This window comes from Choloepus didactylus, chromosome 15 (genome assembly GCF_015220235.1).
Source record: "Choloepus didactylus isolate mChoDid1 chromosome 15, mChoDid1.pri, whole genome shotgun sequence".
Classification (NCBI taxonomy): domain Eukaryota; kingdom Metazoa; phylum Chordata; class Mammalia; order Pilosa; family Megalonychidae; genus Choloepus; species Choloepus didactylus.
The window spans coordinates 15,341,630-15,365,098 of NC_051321.1; the positions used below are offsets into that span (position 1 = coordinate 15,341,630).

General features: G+C 38.1%; 1 protein-coding gene across 2 annotated transcripts in view; it reads left to right on the top strand.

Moving 5' to 3' along the window:
• Positions 1-2,576: 2,576 nt before the first annotated feature.
• The window catches only part of RAB11FIP2 (RAB11 family interacting protein 2), a 48,721-nt gene continuing 27,828 nt past the window's right edge, over positions 2,577-23,469 (top strand). The window contains exons 1-4 of one of the 2 annotated variants that reach the window (XM_037805012.1): positions 2,577-3,380; positions 10,129-10,186; positions 10,436-10,571; positions 11,325-11,793. In XM_037805012.1, the coding sequence (XP_037660940.1) occupies positions 3,031-3,380; positions 10,129-10,186; positions 10,436-10,571; positions 11,325-11,793 (1,013 nt within the window). In that variant the 5' untranslated portion in view covers positions 2,577-3,030. Of the gene's footprint in view, positions 3,381-10,128; positions 10,572-11,324; positions 11,794-23,469 lie in introns of both variants that reach the window. The other variant, XM_037805011.1, reaches the window with a different exon arrangement.

Genomic DNA, 23,469 nt, shown 5'->3' on the forward strand with positions numbered 1-23,469 from the left:
AAACTTAATTAAATTTGATTTCATGATGCTTATTTTGTTTTTAAAATTTCAGGTATCAAATTATTTCTCCCTCGGGATGCTGGTGAAATTTCACCATTGACCGTTCCAATGTACTCTTCAAAAATCCCTAGGAATATTTTTCTTTAAAGTTGACAGTTGCCCATTCTGGGATGCAGATGCTATATTCACAGTACTATGATTTTGTTCTGCTTTTCACACATGTCCTTTACATGTACTATTTCCCAGAGGTGGAAAATTCTGCCTCTTTTTCCTGTTTATAGTTAACTTTCCATTTCATGGTAAACTTTCATTAGGATGACCTAAAACTCAGGTCTTTTCATCCTAGATGGTATCTAGCTTTACTTCTTCAAGATACATCTGTAGCTAGGCTCTCTGAAGATCTTGGTGGTAAATTAACCCAGTATCTCTTTTTTGGAGGACTTAGTTAATGCAGAACTCAGGCTAACCACAGAGTATAAACAGACTAAAACACTGAAGTTTATAATAAATGAAGGGGAATCTATAGACACGAGCAGGTAAGTGGACCTCTGAAAGAATGTGCTGGAGTCTGAGTAGGCTCCAGGTTTGTGGTGTTATCCTTCAGAGTCAAGTCTCTTACAGAGGCTGTAAGATTAAATGAATGCATAGTCACCCCCCCCCACTCTCACCCCAAGACTCGTCAACTACGTGGTTACTATTCTGACACCAGTATGCGAGGTCCTCGCGTGCCCCCCCTTAAAAAAAACATTTAATGGAGAGTAAAAACCCTTAACTTCACTTGTTTCCTAGAGTTTTGAGTGCTGCAAATAGGATCCTGTAAACGTGGAGACGCTGTGAAAACAGGGAGCACAGAAAGTCCTTTGCAGATGGAGAAGTTTTGAAGGTTACTTGAAAATTATAAACACAATACTTTACACTTATACAGGCATTTTAAGTTGGCAAAGTGCATTCACATGCATCATGTTATTTTATTCTCAAAATAGCCTTGTAAAGGAGAAAAGGTATTAAAACATTCAATAAACTGAGTGCAGACGGCATGTTATGAGGGGATTCCATGATAAGCACAGCAGTTTGAGAGCTTAGAATCTTCCTGAAATGAGAAGACATGAACATAAATATATGCAAGAGAGAAAGTACGAAAGTGCCCCTTGTAGGTGAGAAGTAGGCCAAGGGAGACAGAATTATGTACCACATTGTGCTAGGAAATGCACATCTATTATCTCATGATATTCCCAATCCTATAATGAATCCTTGTCTCCCTCAGCTAAATGAATTTCTGACAGAGCCAGGACACAAGGCAAAGGTATGGCAATTGTCCCTGGTGGTAAACTAACTAGGCCCTTTGTCTTTCTGGGTTGAACCTGAGTAATTTTTTGAGTTTGGCTTCCGAAGTTGGGGAACGGTCTCCAGATGAAGGTGAAGTTGCTGGTGTGGAAGTTTCTTTTGAGGCCTTAGACACCATGGGGTCTTAGACACCATGGAGACCTCAGCTGACTCGTGAAGACACTGAGGCCCAAGGAGGTGAAATGACTTGACCAAGATCGCACAGCCTGACCAGTGGTGGCGGAGGTGGGGCCTGAACCAGGTCTTCTGACTCCAACCCGGTGCCCCTCGCGATCTTTATTAATCTACGCGTTAGTTTTGTAATTTTTTCTTACAGCTTCCCTTTCTCCCTTCTTCTGGAGACGTCATTTCCAGTTGATTGACAGTCTTCTCTCCTTTCAACAAGAGAGGGGTGGATGAAGGAGCATGGGGAAAGCGTACTTTAGGTCAGTGAAGGGGACCAGTTCATTCCACCACCATTTATCGAACGCCGGCTCCATAGAGGCGCTGGGCACCCAGGAGATACAGCAAGGGAAATTCCCTGCCCTCAAAGACTCAAATTGGGTGTGTCTAGTTTCAGGCAGGCCGGGCCGGGGCCTTGATTTCTCCTCTCGGGAGCGCCCCCCCCCAGTCTGCCTTTGTAGGTTCCCGCGTCTCCACCGCCCAGCGCCGTGAGGTAGCGGGTAGCGGGCGAAGCATCCTTCCGAGCGCAAGCACCCGGCCGGGTACTGTGCAGCAGACGCCCCTAAGCTCGCCGCAGCCCGCGCCTCGCGCCCTCGGTCACCACGGCAACCAGGGAGGTGCTGACCCTTGACCCCGCGGCCCCTCCCCGCCCCGCCCCTTCGCGTTCCCGAGATCAACATGGAGAAGGACAACCCGGAAGTGCCGTAGCCGCCCGCCGGCTACTAGGAGCCGTCGGCCCAGCGAGGCCGAGCCCCGCGGCCGCTGCCCGGCAGCCTGCGGCCCGCCCCGCGTCCTGCCGGCGCCGGGGCGGCCGCGCCCCCCGCTCCCCTCCTTCCCCAGGCGACCCGCCCCCGCCCGAGAGGAGGAGCTGAGGCGAGACTGGGAGGAGGAGGAGGGAGCGGTTTGTGAGAGGGAGCCAGGCCGCGCGAGCCGCGGGCGGTTCGTATTACCCGGGTCGAGAGGAGGAGCCCGACCGGGCCAGCGGACGAGCGCGGGGTGGGCGGGAGGCGCGCAGGAGGCTGGGGCGCCGCGGCTGCGAGGAGGCGTGCGGGAGGCCGGGGGGGCTGCAGAATCCGGGCGGGTGAGCTGTCGGCTGCAGGGCGGAGGGCTCGGCAGTCCCTTTTTAAAAAGAGGCCTCTCTCCCACCTCCGAGCCCTCGGCCCGGGCCCAGGTGGCCGGGCCTTACCTGCCCGCAGGTCCCCCCCCCCCGCCGCCGGGGGCCGGTCCCTGGGAGCCGCGGAGCGTGAAGGTGGAGTCTCGAGGCGCGGGGTCCACACGGAGGCCTGGACAGCGTGGCCAGGTGATGGTGGGCCCCTGTGCGTCTCCAGAGGGAAGGCGACCCCCAGAACAGCCGTGTCGCCGGACTGCTCCAGTCCGACGGGCGTTTTGACATTTAGCCTTAGGGAAACTGGGCAGCTCTCGGTTAAGTGTCCTTAGCATGCAGCGATTAAAGAATTAGGGTCTCCTTCCGCGAGGGACACTGCCAGCGCTTGTGGACTCAGTGCAGAGAAAAAAGGCAGAACGATGCTGTCAGAGCAAGCCCCAAAGTGGTTTCCAACCCACGTGCAGGTCACAGTGCTCCAAGCCAAAGATCTTAAACCAAAAGGCAAAAGTGGCACCAATGACACATACACTATAATTCAACTGGGCAAGGAAAAGTACTCCACGTCTGTAGCTGAGAAAACCCTTGAGCCAGTCTGGAAGGAAGAGGCCTCTTTTGAGCTACCCGGATTGCTAATGCAGGGGAATCCAGAGAAATACATTCTTTTCCTCATAGTTATGCACAGGTCCCTAGTGGGGCTGGATAAATTCTTAGGGCAGGTGGCAGTCAATCTCAATGACATCTTTGAGGACAAACAAAGAAGGAAAACAGAGTAAGTTGCAATTTATTCTAAATTTTGGGGAGCTTAAGTATGACTTATGGATTTTCTATTTTGGGAAATTATTTGTATACTTGGGGAATTGGTTTTGGGATTGAAATATGACCCAGTTTTAAACACCATATTTGCATGATTCTGAAGTAAAAATAGCTTCTGTGAAGAAACATTTTTTGCACAGAGCCATTAATGGTCCATTATTGTCTCATTTCTGTTTGAGATAAACAGCTGTTAAATAATTGAATATTTTGCACAGGATTTTAAGTAAATTAACATTGTTTCGCTACTTGTAAGAAGACTGGATCAGTGTTAACCAACTATAGCTTAACATGCTTGCAAATTATGTTTAAAGACTGGAATTTTTTGTGAAATGTAACATCAGAAAATTAAATCTGCCAATGTAATGTTTTAATATGAATGTTGTACTCTGAAGTTATCAAAAGATAAATAACCAAATTTAGAACTCAGTATTTCGATTCAGAATTATAAACACAATTGGCCTTCATTTTAGCTCAGCCATTTTTCAGGGTCCATTTATGTTGATAGAAAAAAAAAGTTTTAAAGGTATGTACAAATATCCTCAACCCTGAACATATTAACAGCGTTTTCCTTGGAATTTGCAATAAATTGGAGCTAGTGTATTCAGAATTAGTTCTGCAAAGCCAGTGTATTTAAACCATATTAGATGCTGTAAGATTGGCAACAAGGACTAAATTCTTGTGATGAAATGATTTAATGACATTGACAATGAGAACATGGTCATCTTAGTCTGACTCTCAAGCTTGGGTTAGATAATTTTTGTTTTTTGAAAAAATATAAATTAACATTAGAACACTGTATCTGAAAATAAAAAGTAGTATGTTTTCAGAGATAGCTGTACTCACTGCTTCCTTAAACTTGAACTTTTTCTATTTTGAGAAAACATTAAAATTAATGGAATCAATGGGAGAAAGTATAGTTTAAACTGAAGTCTTTAAATTTCTGAAATTGCTTTGGTATTTCTTCAGCATAACTGAATTTTATTTACCCCTTTAAAATCATATTTATAATGATAATTTCTTAAAGTGTATGTTAATTTCTTATATTTTAAAATAGTTATCTCTTGTTCTTTTCTAGACATACCTACCTGTATGCTTCTCTTGATTTAAGTTTGCTTTATCAGATCTTTACCTAAGATTTAATATATGCAGAGTAAATGAGTAGAGATATAAAAAATACTAGGAATGTAAGAGGAAAATGTTAAATATTTAAACTAATTGAGGACATGAAATTATTTTAAGAAAAAGAGAAAAAGAAAAAGTGTGAAGTTGAGTATTTATGAATGACTTTAATAACAAAACTATTTGATACCTAAAAAGTGGTATTTTAGTTTCCTCTGGGGAGTTCATCAAATTTAAAATGAAAAGTGAATAATCACCAGATGAGTTTTTTCAAATTGCCAATTTGAGGTGACAGTATATTTTAAAGTGTTTTGAATGTGAATTTTAAAATATGTTGTAACTTTAAATTTCTTACTGCATTTACAGTATTTTTAATATTAATGAATGATGTATTACAGGCCTTTTCTGAAATATAAATTTTCCAAGTGGAAGTAGGCCCAAGTGTGAACCTTCTTGTTTTGCTTCTCATCTTTGGCAGCATCATAGTTCCCATCAGTTCCCATGATACTCCATTATTTTTGTCTCTCCCTACAGAAATTCTGTACTGACTACTAAATAAAATTGATTGGAACTTTTGCGGGTAAAGTGCTTTTAAATTTTATCAGCAGGGCTTGTGATGTTACTGCTTTCAAAGTGATTTCATTTGTTACTGTACCCTTAATATTTTATTTCTTTGTGGATAAATAGGGACCACATATTCGATGAGGTATCTTTATTGGTAGTATTTCCAGTTTTTTAATATATTTAATAGTTTCCTTTTTCCAGCACAGCTGTGCTTGTGGCACAGTAAGAGATGGACTTGAGTCACCGGTGTATTGCAAGAAAAATATTTAATATTCTGCACATTGCCAAACCTTGTCAGCATATTTCCAAGTGCTTTTTTAGAAAACCAGTATGAGTGATGAAGGCCACCAGCTGATTTAGAAGTCCCATGAAACTGTGGGATGTGACACTTTTTACTTTTTGACACTGGAGACAAGTATTTACAGCCTGTCTTCCATTTGTGTTATGATAGGCAAAGAAGTGTGATGGCTGAAACTATTACCCGTTCTTTATTTTTATACCTTCAAAATAAATGCCTTTTCTTTTAACGAGAGAGGAGAAGGGGCTTAAGTAAGAATACTTTGGGACTTAGAAAGAGAACTTCTGTATCTTCTACTTTAATGGGTATCTGGGTTGATCCTGACATGAGATTTAAGGAAATAATGCAATGTTTAATAATAGAATGGTAAAATAGTTCGTGCTGTTATGTAATATCTCCTGATTTTTTACAACAGACATGGGCGATATTGATTTTCTTTTAAAGTTCATGAAAAGTAATAATGATCTGTGTCCCTAGAGTTAGGTATGGCTCAAACACATGGAGATTTCAGGACTTTTGTGTGTATCTCTATGCTGCACCTGCGTCCTGGCCTCTGGTACCCTTACTGCCCATCTTGTCCCATTTCTGACCACACAGCACCAATTGCTTGGAAATAGTTGCCACAGGTGTGGTGGTTTTTGAAAACTCTATACCCACTAGAAATTGAACTGAGGCCATATACAGTTTAAATCCAGCACTTCAGAGGTTAAAAAAAAGAAAAAAAAAAAGCATTAATCCACTAAGCCCCAGATGCTATGTCTTCATTTTATCTTTTTGAAGCCTGGGAAAACAAGAGCTATCTCTGGAATGATTCTTGAAGGTCTCATTAAGACTTACCCATTATATCAATTTCATTACAAAGCAGCTCAAGTTACTTGTCATGCCTGCATTTTTTAATATATTTGTTAAAATTCTTTGCAGTCTTGTCTTGGGGGAAGGGATAGAAAATATACTGTATTTACAGTTTGTATTCAAACTCTGATTTCCTTCTTTAAGGCTTACTTAAGTCTTTAGAGTTCCCTACCAAAAAACCACAACAGTACGATACACAGAGTATCAGAGTTGTGGCTTGATTGGTTGAGAAATATGGTTCTAGAAACAAAAATTCAGTAAACATTTATTTAGTGAAGACAAACTGGCTTCAAGGAGCTTACACTCTAGCAATAGAAAATCTGTATTGCTTTCCTTTCTGGCCATCATGTTTCCTGAATAAATACAGTGTCCTGAAATATGTGACCAGCTTTGTGTTTAACCTTAACATATGTGGTTCATTATATAGAAAGAATTTCTATTTTCCTGCAGATGTTACTCATCAACTTTAGATTTTTTTTCCATATTGACTTTAGCCTGACATTGAGAAGTTACTTAGCATTCTCTGTGCCTTTGTTCTCCTCATCTATGGGATAAAGTTGTTAAGATAGATGACTTATTTGGTCTTATTTCTAAAATTCTATTAATTTTGAGGACCTTCAACCTGCTTCCTGTACCTTGGTTATTGGTTTATTTTCTTCTCAAATCTGCTTTGATTTATTGTACACATGGAAATCCTACCTGCTTCTTTGCTGCCGCTGTTGTTGTTTTGGTACATTTCTTGTTAAGTGTTTTCACCTATTTTCTCTATAGCCTGATAATGTTACAGAGTGTTTCTGAGGTACCATCCTTCAGAAGTATTCCTCCCCACTCCCACCGTTGAAAATGGCTTTGTTTTCAGAACTGTCAGTTAATAACTCGGTACCCAGTGTGGTTTCATTTCAGCGCTTTTTGAGTACTCAATCTTGTGTTGCTCAAGGTTCTCTATTCCAGAGTCTATTGCTGTGATTTCTGATTTCTAATCCGCAGGTTTTCAAATTTCACCATTTGCCTCAGATTAGGGATTTTTTTCAGTTTAGGGTTTCAGTTTAATTAATGCTTTCTATTATAAAATCTTCTATTCTAAAAAAAAAAAAAGTTGTTTGCTTTGAATCACCTGGATCTTAATTAGCTGACTTGCTCCAGTTTAGTCAAGCAAATCATTTTCTTGCGTGTTACTTAATTTATGAGAATTAATTCTCAATTTATGGGAATTGTCAGTCTACAAGAGACTCTAGTAGAGTTGAAGTTCATTATGAGGATGAAATGTGTCTGGTACCCAGCTAGGCCTCAAGATTTTTTTATTTTAGGGAATGGGATATCAGTATCCCAGGGTCATTTGGAAGGACAATGAAAAGAGCTTTGAATTAGGATGAATTCAGAGGTATCTTCTAGTTCTGAATTGCAGTGGAAGTATTAAAGCTTCCCACTGCTTGAATTTACTGATAATGAAGGTCTGTAAGGCACCTGTATTTCTGTCCATGAGGAAGAATTATAAATGTGAAGAACCTAACTTATAAACCTGAATTTTCTCAGAAGATCACACTGAAAGGAACGACAGTTTTCCTTCTAGCTCCAAACTCTGAAACGTCACAAGTTTTGGACTTTTTGTTTATTTATGTTGTTCATAATGTGCTGTGATGGTTTTGAGTTGTTGGTAGGGATGGATTTTCTTTGTTCCCATTGTTTCACTTGGTTCTCATTTAGTGATTGGTAGCTCATATTTGTGAAATTAATGTTAACTAGGGCCTCATCAGCATGATTCTCAGCTAAGCTAATTTAAGATACTTGTAGGTTTTGAAGGTTGTTTGGGAAATTCTCTTGGAAGAATATACATAGTCACTTGACCATCTTTGTTAAATACGAGGGAAGACTCCTGGAATATGTTAAAATATTTTATTTAAAGTTAAGATCATTGACTGGCCTGTATATCAAAACAAATGATGTCTTTGGTTGTATTTTTCTTTCAAAACTGTTTAGGTTTTAAATTTTAATTGTTTAATAATACTTTTTATTATGTAGTAACCTTAATTAAGGAACTTCTGAATATGTGTATGGAATTTGGAGATAGAGCTAGTAGAATAAAAAGAAGATACATAAAAATACCATAATGTAGATTTATCAGACTGATGATTGTATGGATATATTGAAAATGTTAACGATGCTTCACATTCTGACTTTTCTCAGCTCTGGGATGGGGCAGTTGCTTGGCTGATAGCACATTCTTGGACCTTTGACCACTTAGACATAGGACCTATGTAACTGCTGCTTCGGAGTTGAATTTGTTGGAGTCAGGCTTCCTGGATCATGGAAGAGTGCTTTTAGAATTTTAGTAATGAAAGTCTTTTTCAAATATTTCTTCTTATAAGTGTCCATGCCCAGATGCATATGCTCATTGTTTCTTAATTGCTTTTATTTCCTTGAATAATGGCCAAGAATTTGGAAAGTAATCATATTTTTTAAAAATGAGATAGACTGATGATAATATAGGTCAGTGTGTTTATATTTTCTCATCCGAAAATAATTCTCAAAATATACAGTTGTGTTCTATTCAGAAGTAACTGAAAATTTGTGTAATTATTTACGTAGTAGGGCACAGTTCACCTTAAATATCCGTAGACCATTAATGTTATAGTCCGTTTGCTAAGATGTGGCTGATGAATTTTATATATTATGGGCAGGATCTCTCTCCTGCCTGAAAGACCTGTGAGCCAGTCTTACACTTGATGTTTAAGTAAATGTAATCTTCTGGCATAACCAGTTGGTAACGATGAGAGAGAGAATTAATGTAAAATTAGATGAGAATTCCTTTGTAGCTAAGAAAATCTGTTACAATTGATTAGAGCTATATTTAAATAATGACCTGTGTGCAGGAAGGATTATGCTTCATTGTTAAGTAATGTGAAACATTATAGAAACTCTTCTAGACTAGATTTTGCAATTTTTTGGCTGTTTGCCCTGTACAACGACCACTTGTGACACTGACAACTGGAGAATTTCTCATGGATAAAAATACTGTAAACAAAACCATACCTCACTGAAAAATGGGCAGTGTAATACAGTGGAGTGATAGAATAAGATTTGGCTCCATTCAAAATAATTCTTGTTCAGTATTGTCATAGTAGCAATAGTAAATGAAGCAAATAGGTTATAGCAGGAGGAAGCATTTAGGCATTTAAGCCCCACCACCACCACCAAAAAAAATTCTTCGCAAGATTTATTACTACTTGTCACTTCTTGGATTTTACTTATTTTGCATATTTTATTCAAGAAAAGGCCTTGACCTATTTTATGTGAATCTTATGTGAATTACATCATATGCAATTTGCATGATTAGTAAACTATATGTAGTAATGTCCAACATTAACAAAATTATTGCTTTTACCTAAGTGATATTTTGGGGTGCGAACTAAAGCATTTATGATTTTGTTTAAAATGTGGTCATTTATCATTTTATTGTATTCAAAGATGATTTGAATTGGTGAATGCTTTCTAAATTTTTACCTCAATGTCTTTTAATGTTAAAAAATATTCTTAGGACATTAGCAATACTTAACCCTGGTGGAAACATATTAGCTATCATTGATAAGAATTTTTGATGATGAGTGATTTTCAAATCATAAAAGAAAGGTTATCTGAAACCTTTTCAAACTTCACTCAAGACCTGTGTACCTGTCACAATACAGAAATGATGACCAGTTCTTTAAATTAAACAATGAGTAAAACCAGAAATATTCTATCTGATAGCTTCTCATTTAGTGCTTAGGTTTGCCTTGATGTATAATAGCTTTACCTATAAAGCTATTGGTATATAACAAAGCTAGGTATCTTCTCTTGATTAGATGTTACAACCCTTTTTTTTCTTCTCTTTAAGGTGGTTTAGATTAGAATCCAAACAAGGAAAAAGAGCCAAAAACAGGGGTGAGATAAAGGTCAGTATTCAATTTATGAGGAATAATATGACAGCAAGTATGTTTGACTTATCAGTGAAGGACAAAACAAGATCTCCTTTTGCAAAATTAAAAGATAAGATGAAAGGTAGAAAAAATGATGGGACATTTTCTGATACGTCTTCTGCAATCATTCCAAGTACTCACATGCCTGATGCCAATACTGAATTTTCGAGTGGTGAAATACAGATGAAATCCAAACCAAAAAAGCCTTTTCTTTTGGGTCCTCAGCGACTCTCTTCAGCTCATTCAATGTCTGATTTAACTGGATCCCACTTGTCTTCTGAGAAATCCAAGTCTGGTACCATTAGTCAAACACATCATCTTGGGCGCCAGATAGATTCCTTTGGAGCAGTTCCAGAAAGTGGTAAGTGACATGTTCTTTTCAATTGTATCCTCAGTAATCTGAACCTCACTTTTAATTTTTAAAGTTTAACTTCTAAAGTTAGAAAATAAAAATTCTGTTTCTATAGAGTATTTTGTTAAGTTTAGTAATTCATCAACTATTTATCGAGTACTTACCATATCCAAAATTGATGTTATTGGAGGCAGAATTTGTCTAATTCATATTTATATGACTAGATGATAGTAAAATGAGCCTTGGTCACCTTTCATGGCCTGGCTTCTTTTCTCCTGTTTCTGTCTATTTCTTCTATCTCAAAAGCTTGAAGCATAAATGAATATGCCATTTCATCAGAAAGTACCTAGAAAAAAGCTTTCATGTTCAGAAGTAAGAATGTAAATTTAATGCTAAATGAGGAGGAAAAAAAATCTTTGTCAATTTATAGCATCATCCTTCCAAGAAGAACGTCTTGTTTTTGCAAAATAGTTTATGTATGTGATTGTTTCTTTCTGAGCTGAGTAAATTACTGTCTATTTACAATTAGTGTACTGTAACAATTAGTGTACTGTAAATACACTAATTGTTACTAGCCTACATTCTTCAGACTGCTGCACTTTAGCATTTAAAAATTGTTTTCCTTGATTATTTTTAAGGTTAATATTGTGAAGTAGCTAATTGCTCTCCTTCTAAAAGCAGAACCAGTAGGCACACTGAATGTGTCAAATAGTGTGATGTAATGTGTCACTGATGATATACTAACTACCAAATTGTTTGCAGAAAGTCTCAAATCTCCACACAGAAGAACATTAAGTTTTGATACTTCTAAAATGAACCAACCTGACAACAGTGTGGACGAAGGTGAATCGTCTTTTGGAAGACAAAATGACCCATTTAGAAATGTGACTGCTTCATTACCCCAAAAATTTGCAACACTGCCAAGGAAGAAAAATCCATTTGAAGAAAGCAGTGAATTATGGGACAGCAGCATGAATTTATTCTCAAAATCAAATGAAGTAAGAAAAGAAAATAAGAGAGAGAAAAGGGAGAAAGTTAGCCTGTTTGAAAGAGTGACTGGAAAAAAAGATAGCAGAAGATCTGATAAACTTAACAGTGAGGGCGTGGATAGCCCTTGTGACTTGAAATCGCCTAATGCGTTTAGTGAAAATCGTCAGGACTATTTCGATTATGAGTCAACTAATCCGTTTACAACAAAATTCAGGGTTTCAAATATAATGCCATCTTCAAGGTAAGCTTACTGTGAGGAGGTTGTGCTATTTTGGGAAGTAATTGTACTTTTGAAAGTATCAAATGTCAGACATAGAGTGAATCACCAGTGGGTTTTAATTCAAGCCAGAAATTTAGGTGTTATGTTGTATCTTTAAATACTATTTTCTAGGGAGGGATTAACTCATGGGCTATCTGGAGAGGATTAGTGGACTAATAGCAGCCCATGGGCTGCTCTTTAAAAAATACTGGCTTAAATTAAATATGAATGATTTTTATAATAGGTGTTAACTATCCTTATAAAATGGCTAATAAGAAATAGTTTTTATTTGTGAATATTTATTGGAATCATTATCCTCTCATTACTATAAACACACCAAAGGGTATCTGTATGATGATTTATAGTCATCGAGATGATCATCATCAAGATAAAGATTAGGTTTTCAAACTCAGGGTCCTCAACTGTGTGTACAGTGGTGCTTTTCTTATTCCTTGGTAAAGGTTGGAACTATATGTATATGAATATGATAATGGATTTTGTAGAAGGGAGCAGCGGAATAGCTGATTAAAGAAATCTCAAGCAAAAAATAAAATGAACTTACTGGAATTATAAGTAATTACCATGAGAAAGCTTGGTAGAAGATTTGCTGTGTAACACAGAGGCTTTTCCTTGTAGTGATAATGTATCCTATACAGACCTAAATGGGAATCTTGGTTCAGTAGTGCTGTGATCTCTATAAACCTCAGCATCTCCATCTTTTAAATGAGAAAAATAATATATCTATCTGATAGGATTGGGTAAGGAGGTGCCTAGTATGGAGCCAGGCCTCAAAGAGGAAATCTATAAACGGTGACTGCAATTACGGTTCGTGTACTGTCATGTCATATTTTTTTCAAAAATAGCATGTTGCTTTGCCCCACTGTAAATGGAAAATATGATATTAGCAATCATCCTTTTAGGCTGTACCCTCCCACCTCTCTCTCATTTATTCTAATGACATGCTAAAACATATCATTTAAAACTTTCAAAGGGAAGGGTACATTTTATTTTGTTTTCTTTAATCTGTAAATAGGGTATTTGCTGTGGTTTTAGAAAGTATTGCTCAGTCTTCTTTAAAGACTATGTAAAATAAATATATTTTTATCACATGGTATTAACACTTTACTAAGAGTCTATAGTTTTGATCAGCTATTCTAAAATGTTTACAGAGGGAAATAGAAATGCCTTGCAATATATTTTTATTTCTAGCTCCACCGCCACCCTTTACTGAACTTTTTTTGTATAAGATTGGTAAAAGCAACTATTTGAGACAACTTAGAATTGGGTAATTTAGGTAATTTTAGAGTCCAAGAAAATCAATAAAAATGGGAAATCATAGGAAAAATAATGTTTTTAAATTATGGTAGCATATGGAAAATAAGTATATTCAAATCTTCAATTGCCCTATACTTGGGCTGTTTATATTTATGTGGAACATCATGGATTTATAAAGTGTGAGCATGGTATTTTGCCAGGTTTAGGCTTTGTTTTGGATTACTTCAGTATTAATGCTGTTTTTATAAAAAATGGAGCTATTTCATGATCTGTGTATAAAATGATTACAAGTCTGTGAAAAATAGATTTTTTAATTTGAAAGACTTTCTCTCCTTCATATTCATGAGATGCCACAAATGAGGACAGAAGCATTGGTAGATTCCCTGGAAGGTACTGTTCCTTTTGAATCACAAACCATCTTTGTGGTAAATGTAAAACATTTTCAATAAAGGACTAGCTCTAATTAATGGTATGAAAAAGAGGTAGAATACAAATAGACCTAGAAATAGTGTACACTTTAGGTTTTTGGAAAGCAGCTTGTTTTGAGTGAAATTTGGGAGAATGTAGTCAAGCTAGTTTTGTCTTTACATAGCAGCGTATTCCTATTATCTTCCCAATACCTTCCCTCAGTTACTATGGGGAGTTTTAGAATTCTCACATTGAAATTCAAACCTAATGTACTTTAAAGCTATAGACTCACAGTTGCTTTGCCCCACTGTAAATGGAAAATATGATATTAACAATCATCCTTTTAGGCTGTACCCTCGCACCTCTCTCTCATATATTCTAATGACATGCTAAAACATATCATTTAAAACTTTCAAAGGGAAGGGTACATTTTATTTTGTTTTCTTTAATCCGTAAATGGGGTATTTGCTGTGGTTTTAGAAAGTATTGCTCAGTCTTCTTTAAAGACTGTGTAATTACTGTTAATTATTTTCCCAGTAGTGCTAAATAGATCTATATACAGAGCCTGCTGGACTCTTGTGGCCAAAGTTTGTAGGAATGCTGATCAAAGTTAAGGGTAAAATATGCAGCTGTAGAACTGGATTTTGTTCTTCGTGAGTGAACTGGCTCACTGTGGTAGCAGGTGGAGGTGAATAATGTTTATGATTAAAACTGGAGAATTTCCTTTATGCCAAAAAATTGAAAATGTACTAAGGAACACATTTTAGAAGTTAGAGTTCTTACTTTTTCATGTTATAAAGTCTACCTGAAAAAATTATCTTGGAAATCATATATATAGATACACATATATACATATATATACACATATGTATACTATGTTTTGCTTCTTTTCTTGGAATAGGTCCCAAAGCCTTGCATAAAAGTGTTAGAGAAAATTAGTTAGACTGTATGTTGGGTTACTTCAACAAAGAGCCTTTTTAACCTTTAGTTACTAATTCTCAGTCTCTTTTCTCTTGCATGTAACCTCTTCTTTGAAGCCTTTACCTTTTCTGGGGAGAGGTAGTTGTTCCCTGAGTTTCAGCATTATCTAGTGGGCATCACATTGTTCATTAACAGTTTAGTCAGTTTTTTCTCTCGCAGCTCCAACAATGCAGGCAGGGCCTGCATTTCATTCTTCTTTTTGCCCTTGATTAAAAATCTACCGTGTTTTAAAGGATGACTAAAATTTAATATTCATAATCTAAATAGCACATTTCTGTTGTTTATGAAGAACTCTGTATTAGTTAGGGTTGGTTATTAGTTATAATGCACAACCCCAGATGTTAGAGGTTTTTCTTTCTATTTTTTATCATTTTTTTTTTTGTCGAATATAACATATATACATAGAAGTGATAACTTTCCAAGTGCAATTTAACAAGTAATTAGCAAATTTGAAAGAATATTGTAGATTACAGTTCCACAGTTTCAGTTATTTCCTTTTTATGAAATGTAACATATATACAAAAAGGTACTATCTTTCAAAGTATGATGTAACAAGCAGATATATAGGAAATTTCCAAAGTTGTTATAAGTTATAGTACCATAGTTTCAGTTATTTCCTTATTGTGAAATATAACAAATATGCAAAAAGGTATAGCTTTCAGATTACAATTTAACAAGCAGCTATAGAACAATTTTCAAAGGATGCTATGTGTTAACAGTTGCACCATTTCAATTCTTTCTTTCTAGCTATTCTAATACCCTAGCAACTAAGAGAAAGAAAATTATATAAAGATTCATTATTCATAATCCTCTGTTAAATTCTATCTTGTCTATTGCTACCCCTTCCACTAGTTGAATCACTCTCCTGATCTTCAGGGATGTCTAGGCAGTGACCACCCTAACCTGTTCATGTTGAACAGGGGTGTCAACTTTATGAGCAAAGGGGACACATCTAGTTGATGTTCTTGACTCTAGGTTTTGGCACTTAGCTGGCATAGGAGCACTCGTAAGGATTTGAGTCTCTAAAGAATAAACTTAGTGAGTAAAACTTTTTATAGAGTCTCAGATAGGGATCTAGGTATTCTTTAAAGTTTTGGGGACTATTAACTTGGGCTAATCATAGTGTGGTCATTTGGCATATCTAGGTGAAGTTTGCATAGGAGTAACCTCCAGGACAGCCTCTTGACTCTTGAAGTCTCTTAGCCACCAAAACCTTATTTTGTTGCCTTTCTTTTCCCCCTTTTGGTCAAGGCACTCTTCAGTCCTTCAATGCTAGGGTCAGGCTCATTCCTGTAATCCATGTTCCACATTGCCAGGAAGGCTTATTCAATATCTTGGGGGTCCTGTCCCACATTGGGGGGAGGGTAATGATGTGATGAATTTATTTGCAGAGTTAGGTTTAGAGAGACAAAGTCCACATTTGAGCAACAAAAGGGATTCTCTGGAGGTGACTCCTAGGCATAATTATAGGTAGGCTTAGCCTCTTCTTTACAACCATAAGTTTCACCCAAGCAATCTCAATATCAAGGACTTGACTTACAAAGCAGGGGGTTTCTAAGTTCACATGGCATGTGTTATGTCCACAATAATCCATCCATATCTCACATTATCATCACTCAGCTGTATAATCCTCATCACTCTGCATTTTAAACAGTTCTCATGACTCAGAACATCTCGTGGCTCCTGTCAGCCCTCAATTATTTGTCCCTAGTATTTGTGTAAAACTAGTATGGTATTCCTATTAATTATAGTCTGTAGTATGCAATATGTAGATTTTTCCCATGTACACTTCTGTTGTCAACTCTCTGCGCTAGTGTCATATCTTAGAAGTATATCATGCAAGCACCTATCTATATTTGTGGTGCTGATCTGTGGGAAACATGCCTTTAAACAACCCCTTTCAATCCTATTCACCTTTAGTACAGCTCTGATACTTATAATCCCATTAACAAACAATCGTTACCCCTATCCATTACCATACCTTTGAATTCACCGTCATTAACATGTATGGTCATGTTAGATTATCATTCCCTGTCACCAGCTACTGTCTATCTCTAGGTTCCCAATATTCTACATTATAAGACATTGATTTTACATTGTTCAGATGGTTCATAGAAGTGGTAAGATATAATATCTCTCCTATGTCCGACTTATTTCTCTCAGAATTGTGTCTTCAGGGTTCATCCATGTTGCCATGTGTTTCAGGACCTTGCTGCTTCATACTGCTGCATAGTATTCCATCATATGTATATACCACATTTTGTTTATCCACTTGTCTGTTGCAGGACACTTGGATTGTTTCCATTTCTTGGCAGTTGTGAACAATGCTGCTGTGAACATCAGTGTACAAATGTCTGTTCATGTCACTGCTTTCAAATCTTCTGGGTATATGCCAAGAAGTGGAATTGCCGATCATAGGTTAATTCAATAACTAGTTTTCTGAGAAACTGCCAAATTGTCTTCCAGCGTGGCTATACCATTATACAGTCCCACCAGCAATGAGTAAGCTTTCCAATTTCTCTACATCCTCTCCAGCATTTGTAGTTTCCTGTTTGTTTGATGGCAGACGTTCTTGTTGGTGTGAGATGATATCTCACTGTGGTCTTGATTTGAATCCCCCTAATAGCTAGTGAAGATGAACATTTTTTTTTTTTTAATGTGTTTTTTAGCCATTTGTATTTCCTCTTCGGAGAAATGTCTTTTCGTATCTTTTGCCCATTTTATAATTGGGCTGTTTGTGCTATTGTCATTGAGTTGTAGGATTTCTTTATGTATGCAAGATATCAGTCTTTTGTCAGATACATGGTTTCCAAAAACTTTTTCCCATTGAGTTGGCTGTCTCTTCACCTTTTTGACAAATTCCTTTGAGATACAGAAACTTCTAAGCTTGAGGAGTTCCCATTTATCTATTTTTTCCTTTGTTACTTGTGCTTTGGGTGTAAGGTTTAGGAAGTAACCTCCTAATGCAGTTTGGTAGTGTCAGGTATTTGCTTCTAGCCATTCTAGTACATTAAAACCTAAAAAGGATTATCTATATAGTGCATAGGAGTGCCCACCCGAGTGACCTCTCAACTCCATTTGGAATCCCTCAGCCACTGAAATTTTACTTTGTTTCATTTCACATCCCCCTTTTGGTCAAGAAGATGTTCTTAATCCCCTGGTGTCAGATCCAGATTCATCCTCGGGAGTCATATTCTGCATTGCCAGGTACATTTATAGAGTCAGGTCCCATGTAGGGGAGAGGGCAGTGAGTTCACCTGCCGAGTAGGGTTAGCTGGAGAGAGAGGGCCACATCTGAGCAACAAAGAGATACTTGGGGAAGACTCTTAGGCACAATTATAAGCAGGTTTAGCCTCTCCTTTGCAGTAACACACTCCATAAGGGCAAATCCCAAGAAAGAGGGCTCGGTATACCAAACCGCTAGTCCTCAATGTTTGTGAGAACATCAGCAACAATCCAGGTGAGGAAGTCCAACACTTCTGCATTTTCCCCTGGCTCCTCAGGGGGATCCTGCATATGTATTTTTATTCTCTGCCTAAATTACTTTGGGATGTGTTACTATTTCACACTAACTTGTACAAACCTACCAAGTCTCACTTCCTATTCAAAATTCCATGTAATTATGGTATTTGAACAAACTGTATGAGTTAAATTGTTTAGGAAGTATAGATCCTGCACCAAATAAACATCTCTTCCCTTGGTCTCACATGGAAGTTGAAGTTTTAACACACAGTCAGTATCATCCCTTTGGCCCGATTTACTCTAGTCCTAACTAGGTCCGCTTCATTCATATCTCTAATTGAAGTCTAGACTCTTTTTCAGCTTTTTTAACAGTTACTGTATGTGCTAATACTGGCGTTCATATCTGCCGAGCTCTAACTCTGAGTTTCAGGTGTCAGACAGATACTCAAAGTTCCAGGGATCATCAGGTTATACACAAAGGGATCTGGAGATAACCAGTACAATTCAGGAATAGATGTGACTGCTGTAAGAGTTCACAATCTAGGGACCATTACAGTAAGCGTTCCCTTAATAAGCTGTGCTCTAAGATTCAATTATGAGTTTTCATGTTGTAGTTAGTCCATATTGGTGAGACATTATAGTGTTTGCCTTTGTTTCTGGCGTAGTTCACTCAAAATGCAGTCTACAGGATCCATTCACCTCGTTGCCTTGCGTGTCTCACAGCTTCCCTCCTCCTCGCAGTCGCTCAGTATTCCATTGTACGCACACACCACAATTCACCATTCTGTTCCTCAGTCGATGTACCCTTAGGCCACCTCCACCCATTGCAAATACTGCCTCCATAAACACTAGTGTGTAAATGTCCATTCATGTCCCTGCTCTTGGATCTTCCAAGTATATGCCCCATAATGAGGTTGCAGGACATTATGTTACCCACATACTTAGCTTCTTGTGGAACCACCACACTGTCCTCCAGAAAGGCTATACCATTCTGTGTAGGTAGCTTTTTGATGACTGATTGGATCTCTTTGCTTGTGATTGATTTGTTGAGGCCTTCTGTTTCTTCTCTGTTCAGTGTAGGTTGTTCATGTGTTTCCAGGAAATTGTCCATTTCCTCTAAATTGTCTGCCTTGTTCACATACAGTTGTTCATTGTATTCTCTTATGATATATATTTTTTTATTTCTTCAGAATCTGTAGTAATTATCCCCGTCTCATTTCTGATTCTGTTTATTTGGGTCTTCTCTCTTTTTAACTTTGTCAGTCTAGCTAAGGGTCTGTCAATCTTGTTGATCTTCTCAAAGAACCAACTTTTGGTTTTATTCTCTCTTGTTTTTTTTTGTTCTCCAGCTCATTTATTTCTCTTTTAATCTTTGTTGTTTCTTTTGTCTCCTTGCTTTAGGGTTAGTTTGCTGATCATTCTCTAGCCTCTTCAGTTGTTCAGTTAGGTCTTTAGTTTTAGCTTTTTCTTGATTTTTGATATATGCATTTAGAGCTATAAATTTCCCTCTCGTCTGCATCCCACAGGTTTTGATATGTTGTGTTCTCATTTTTATTTGTCTCTAGATGTTTACCAATTTCTTTTGCAATTTCTTCTTTGACCCACTGGTTGTTTAGGAGTGTGTTGTTTAACCTCCATGTTTCTGTGAAAAATCTTGTTCTTTGGTGGTTGTTGATTCCTAGTTGCATTCCATTGTGGTAAGAGAATGTGCTTTGAATAATTTCAGTTTTTTTAAATTTATTAAAACTTGTTTTGTGCCCCAGCATATGCTTTATCCTGGAAAACGTTTCATGGGCACTAGAGAAGAATGTATATCCTGGTACTCTGGGATGTAACGATCTATATATGTCTGTTAAGTCTAATTCATTTATCATATTGTTTAAGTTCTCAGTTTCTTTATTGGTCCTCTGTCTAGTTGTTCTAGCCATAGAAAAGGGTGGTGTACTGAAGTCTCCCACTATTATTGTTGATGTGTCTGTTGCTCCCTTCAGTTTAGCCAATGTTTGTTTCATGTATTTTGGAGCTCCTTGATTGGGTGCATAAATATTTATAATTGTTATTTCTTCTTGGTGAATTATCCATTTTATTAATATATAGTGTCCTTCTTTGTCTCTTGTGACATGTTTGCATTTATAGTCTATTTTGTCCAATATTAGTATAGCTAACCCCCAGCTTTCTTTTGATTGCAGTTAGCGTGGAATATTTTTTTCCATACTTTCACTGGCAGTCTCTTTATGTCACAGGGTCTAATATGAGTCTCTTATAAACAGCATATTGATGGTTCATATTTTTTAATCCATTCTACCAATCTGTATCTTTTAATTGGAGAGTTTAATCCATTCACATTCAAAGTTATTACTGTGAAGGGAGTTTCTTGAACCAGCTATCTTATCCTTTGGTTTTTAGTTGTTAGATCTATTTTTTTCCCCTCTGTCTTTTTTTCCTTTAAGTTACCTTTACTAGTAACTCTTCAATTCTGTGCTCTTCTCCAGACTTCTCTCTTCTTGCTTTTTTTCTCAGCTGGTAGAGCTCCCTTTAGTATTTCTTGCAGGGCAGGTCTCTTGTTAACAAATTCTCTAGGTGTTTGTTTGCCTTTGAAAATTTTAAACTTTCCTTCAATTTTGAAGGAGAGCTTTGTTGGATAAAAAATTCTTGGCTAGCAATTTTTCTCTTTCAGAACCTTAAATGTGTCATACCATTGCCTTCTCACCTCCGTGATGCCCGCTGAGGAGTCAGTACTTATTCTTATGTTGTTTCCCTTGTATGTGGCAAATCACTTCTCTCTTACTGCTTTCAGAACTTTCTCCTTCTCTTCAGCATTTGACAGTCTAATCAGTATATGTCTTGGAGTAGTTTTATTTGGATTTATTCTATTTGGAGTTCATTGGACATCTTTGATTTGCATATTTATGTCATTTAGAAGGTTTGGGAATTTTTCCTCAACTATGTCTCGAAACACTTTTCCTAGCCCTTTACCCTTCTTCTCTTCTCCTTCTGGGACACCAGTGATTCTTATATTTGTTTGCTTCATATTGTCCATCACTTCTCTGAGATCCATTTCAAATTTTTTTTCCCATTTGTTCTTTTGTGTGCTTGAATTCAATTCATCTGTCCTCAAGTTCACTTATCCTTTCTTCTGCCTCTTCAAATATGCTATTGTGCATCCCTAGTATATTTTTAATTTGAGCCACATCTTTTATTTCCATAAGGTCTGCTATTTTTTTTACTCTTTCAAATTCTTCTTTATGTTCTTATAGATTCTTCTTGATTTCCTTTATGTCTTTAGTGATATTGTTGAAGTTGTTTTGGAGATTTGTTTGAATATCTTAAACTAAATGCTCCAAATTTTGTGTCTCTTACAGCTTTTTAATTTGTTCATTTGGCTTGTCCATATCTTCTAGATCCTTCAAGTGCTTTGTAATTTTATGTTTGCTTCAGGGCATTTTCTTGTCCTGATAGGGTTATTTTGGGAAGTGCAGAATTATTTAAGCATTTATATATAATTTGGTTTGCTGGAGTGCAGTTCCCCTAACCTACCAGCAGGTGGTGCTCTTGAGGTTCAGCTTACTGGAATGCAGTTTCTGTAACCTATCAGCAGGTGGTGCTCTCAAATAGGTCTTCCCTGAACTTCTCCTCTGTGGTGGGCAGAGTCCAAACCAAGTGGGAAGCCAATCAGTGCACCCATTTTCTGTGCACTGGGGAGTGCCTGTCCTGGGCTGCTATGTGGGCTCTGAGCAGGTAGGCAGGGAGTCCAACTAAGGGCACCCTGTAGGTGGGACATGGGCCCTGCCTGTCAGTTCTCTACCTGCCATGCACCCAAGAGTCTCCGGGGTGTGGGAAGGGCTCCCAGTTGGCGGTATGGCACCCCACCCTTCCCTGCTTCTTGTTGCACTCCCCTCCCCCCCCAACTTCCGTTGGTGGGGAGCAAATGCTGCCTGCTTGGTTCCCTCACGGGAGCTCTCTGATATCTGACCATGGAGGATCACCCCCAGCAAAATGTCAAGGTAGGTGCACGGGAGTGGAGAGCTGCTGCTCACTCCCTTGCCTGGCGATGGTTTTGTTGCTGCTGGCCATGAGGCTGTCTGAGGGGAACACACTCACCGTGTCCCTCCAGCCGCCGTCTGTCCTCCATTTTTGTCGGTGTCCCCTGCACATACTGTGGGGGACCCTCTGTGGCCAGTCATACCCCAAAGCTGTGGTCCCTGGTGTCCTCTGGCCCCTTTCTAGTAATTTTCATGGAGGAAAAGCCTGTTCCACCTCAACTACTCTGCCATCTTCCTGAAAATTGATGTTAAGAGTTTAATCACAGTAAAAGTTTATTGCTCAATCTTGTCAAAACCTAGTGCAGACAGACGGGGATGGTGGAAGTGGATGCTTCACTCTGTGCAGTTGGTCAGATCCACACAGTAAGTCTGGAACCAGGCTCTATCCTTGTGATACCACCGTCTATAACACTTATCTCCCAGGGTGCTGCAGAAGGGAAAGAGAATGAGGATCACATGTGGGACATTTTTATGTACCAGGTCTGGCAGTATGTACATTACTTCCAATGCTCTGTTGCCCAAAATGCAGTCACATCCCAACCTCACTGCAAGAGGTTGAGAATATGCTTTAGCTGTGTACTTGGGAGGAAAATGAATTGGGTCTGGTAGATATGCAGCATTTTGTGTGCTACTGATGCCAGTTCATCTTTCTACTAAGAAGTTTGGATGCTGTCTTACACTTTGCATACTGCAAACTCCTACTACACATGTACAATGTAGTTGGAGTTCTTGTAAATTTCAGGAATGATGTTTTATCAGTTTGGTTGGTATGGAGTTGTGTTTTAAAATTGCTGCCACTCTTGCTTTTAAATTATAAATCACAGGTAGTTTTGCATTATAGTTATTAACTAATTTGTTCTTTGGTTAATCTCACATTTTTTTAAGTACGCTTTTTTTTTTGCACTGGCAGTATGTATTTGTTTAATAAAAAATATGCTTGGATGTTATACCATTTCATACTTTGTTTACAACCAGTTCTTTAACATTGGGCTATTTTTCCACTGTGTGTTCACCAAACCTGATTTTTTTGTTTGTTTGTTTTCTATTGGACACACAGCTAGACCTTTCCATTTAGGTAGGGCCATGTGACCAGTTTATGGGCTTATGGAAGTGTGAATGGAAGAATGGAAGAGGCATACACCACTTCCAGGCCTGGTCCATGAAAACCTCCTGCACAATCCTCCATGTTGCTTCTCTTCCTCTCTACTGCAGATCAGGAGTCAGCAAACTGCACCTGTGGGCCAAATCCATCCTGCTGCCATTTTTGTAAATAACTTTTTATGGGAACACACTCTTTTTTTTTTTTTTTTTTTTTAAAAAAGCTGCTTTTGCACTATAGGGTAGAGTTGAGTAGTTGCAACAGAAACCATGTGGCTTACAAAGACAAAAATTCTTATTTTACAGGAGAAGTTTCTGCACCCCTGCACTAGCTGCATGGAGAGGATCTTTGAGTAGATAGAGGAGGGTGGTACCATAAGATTGGAGCAGC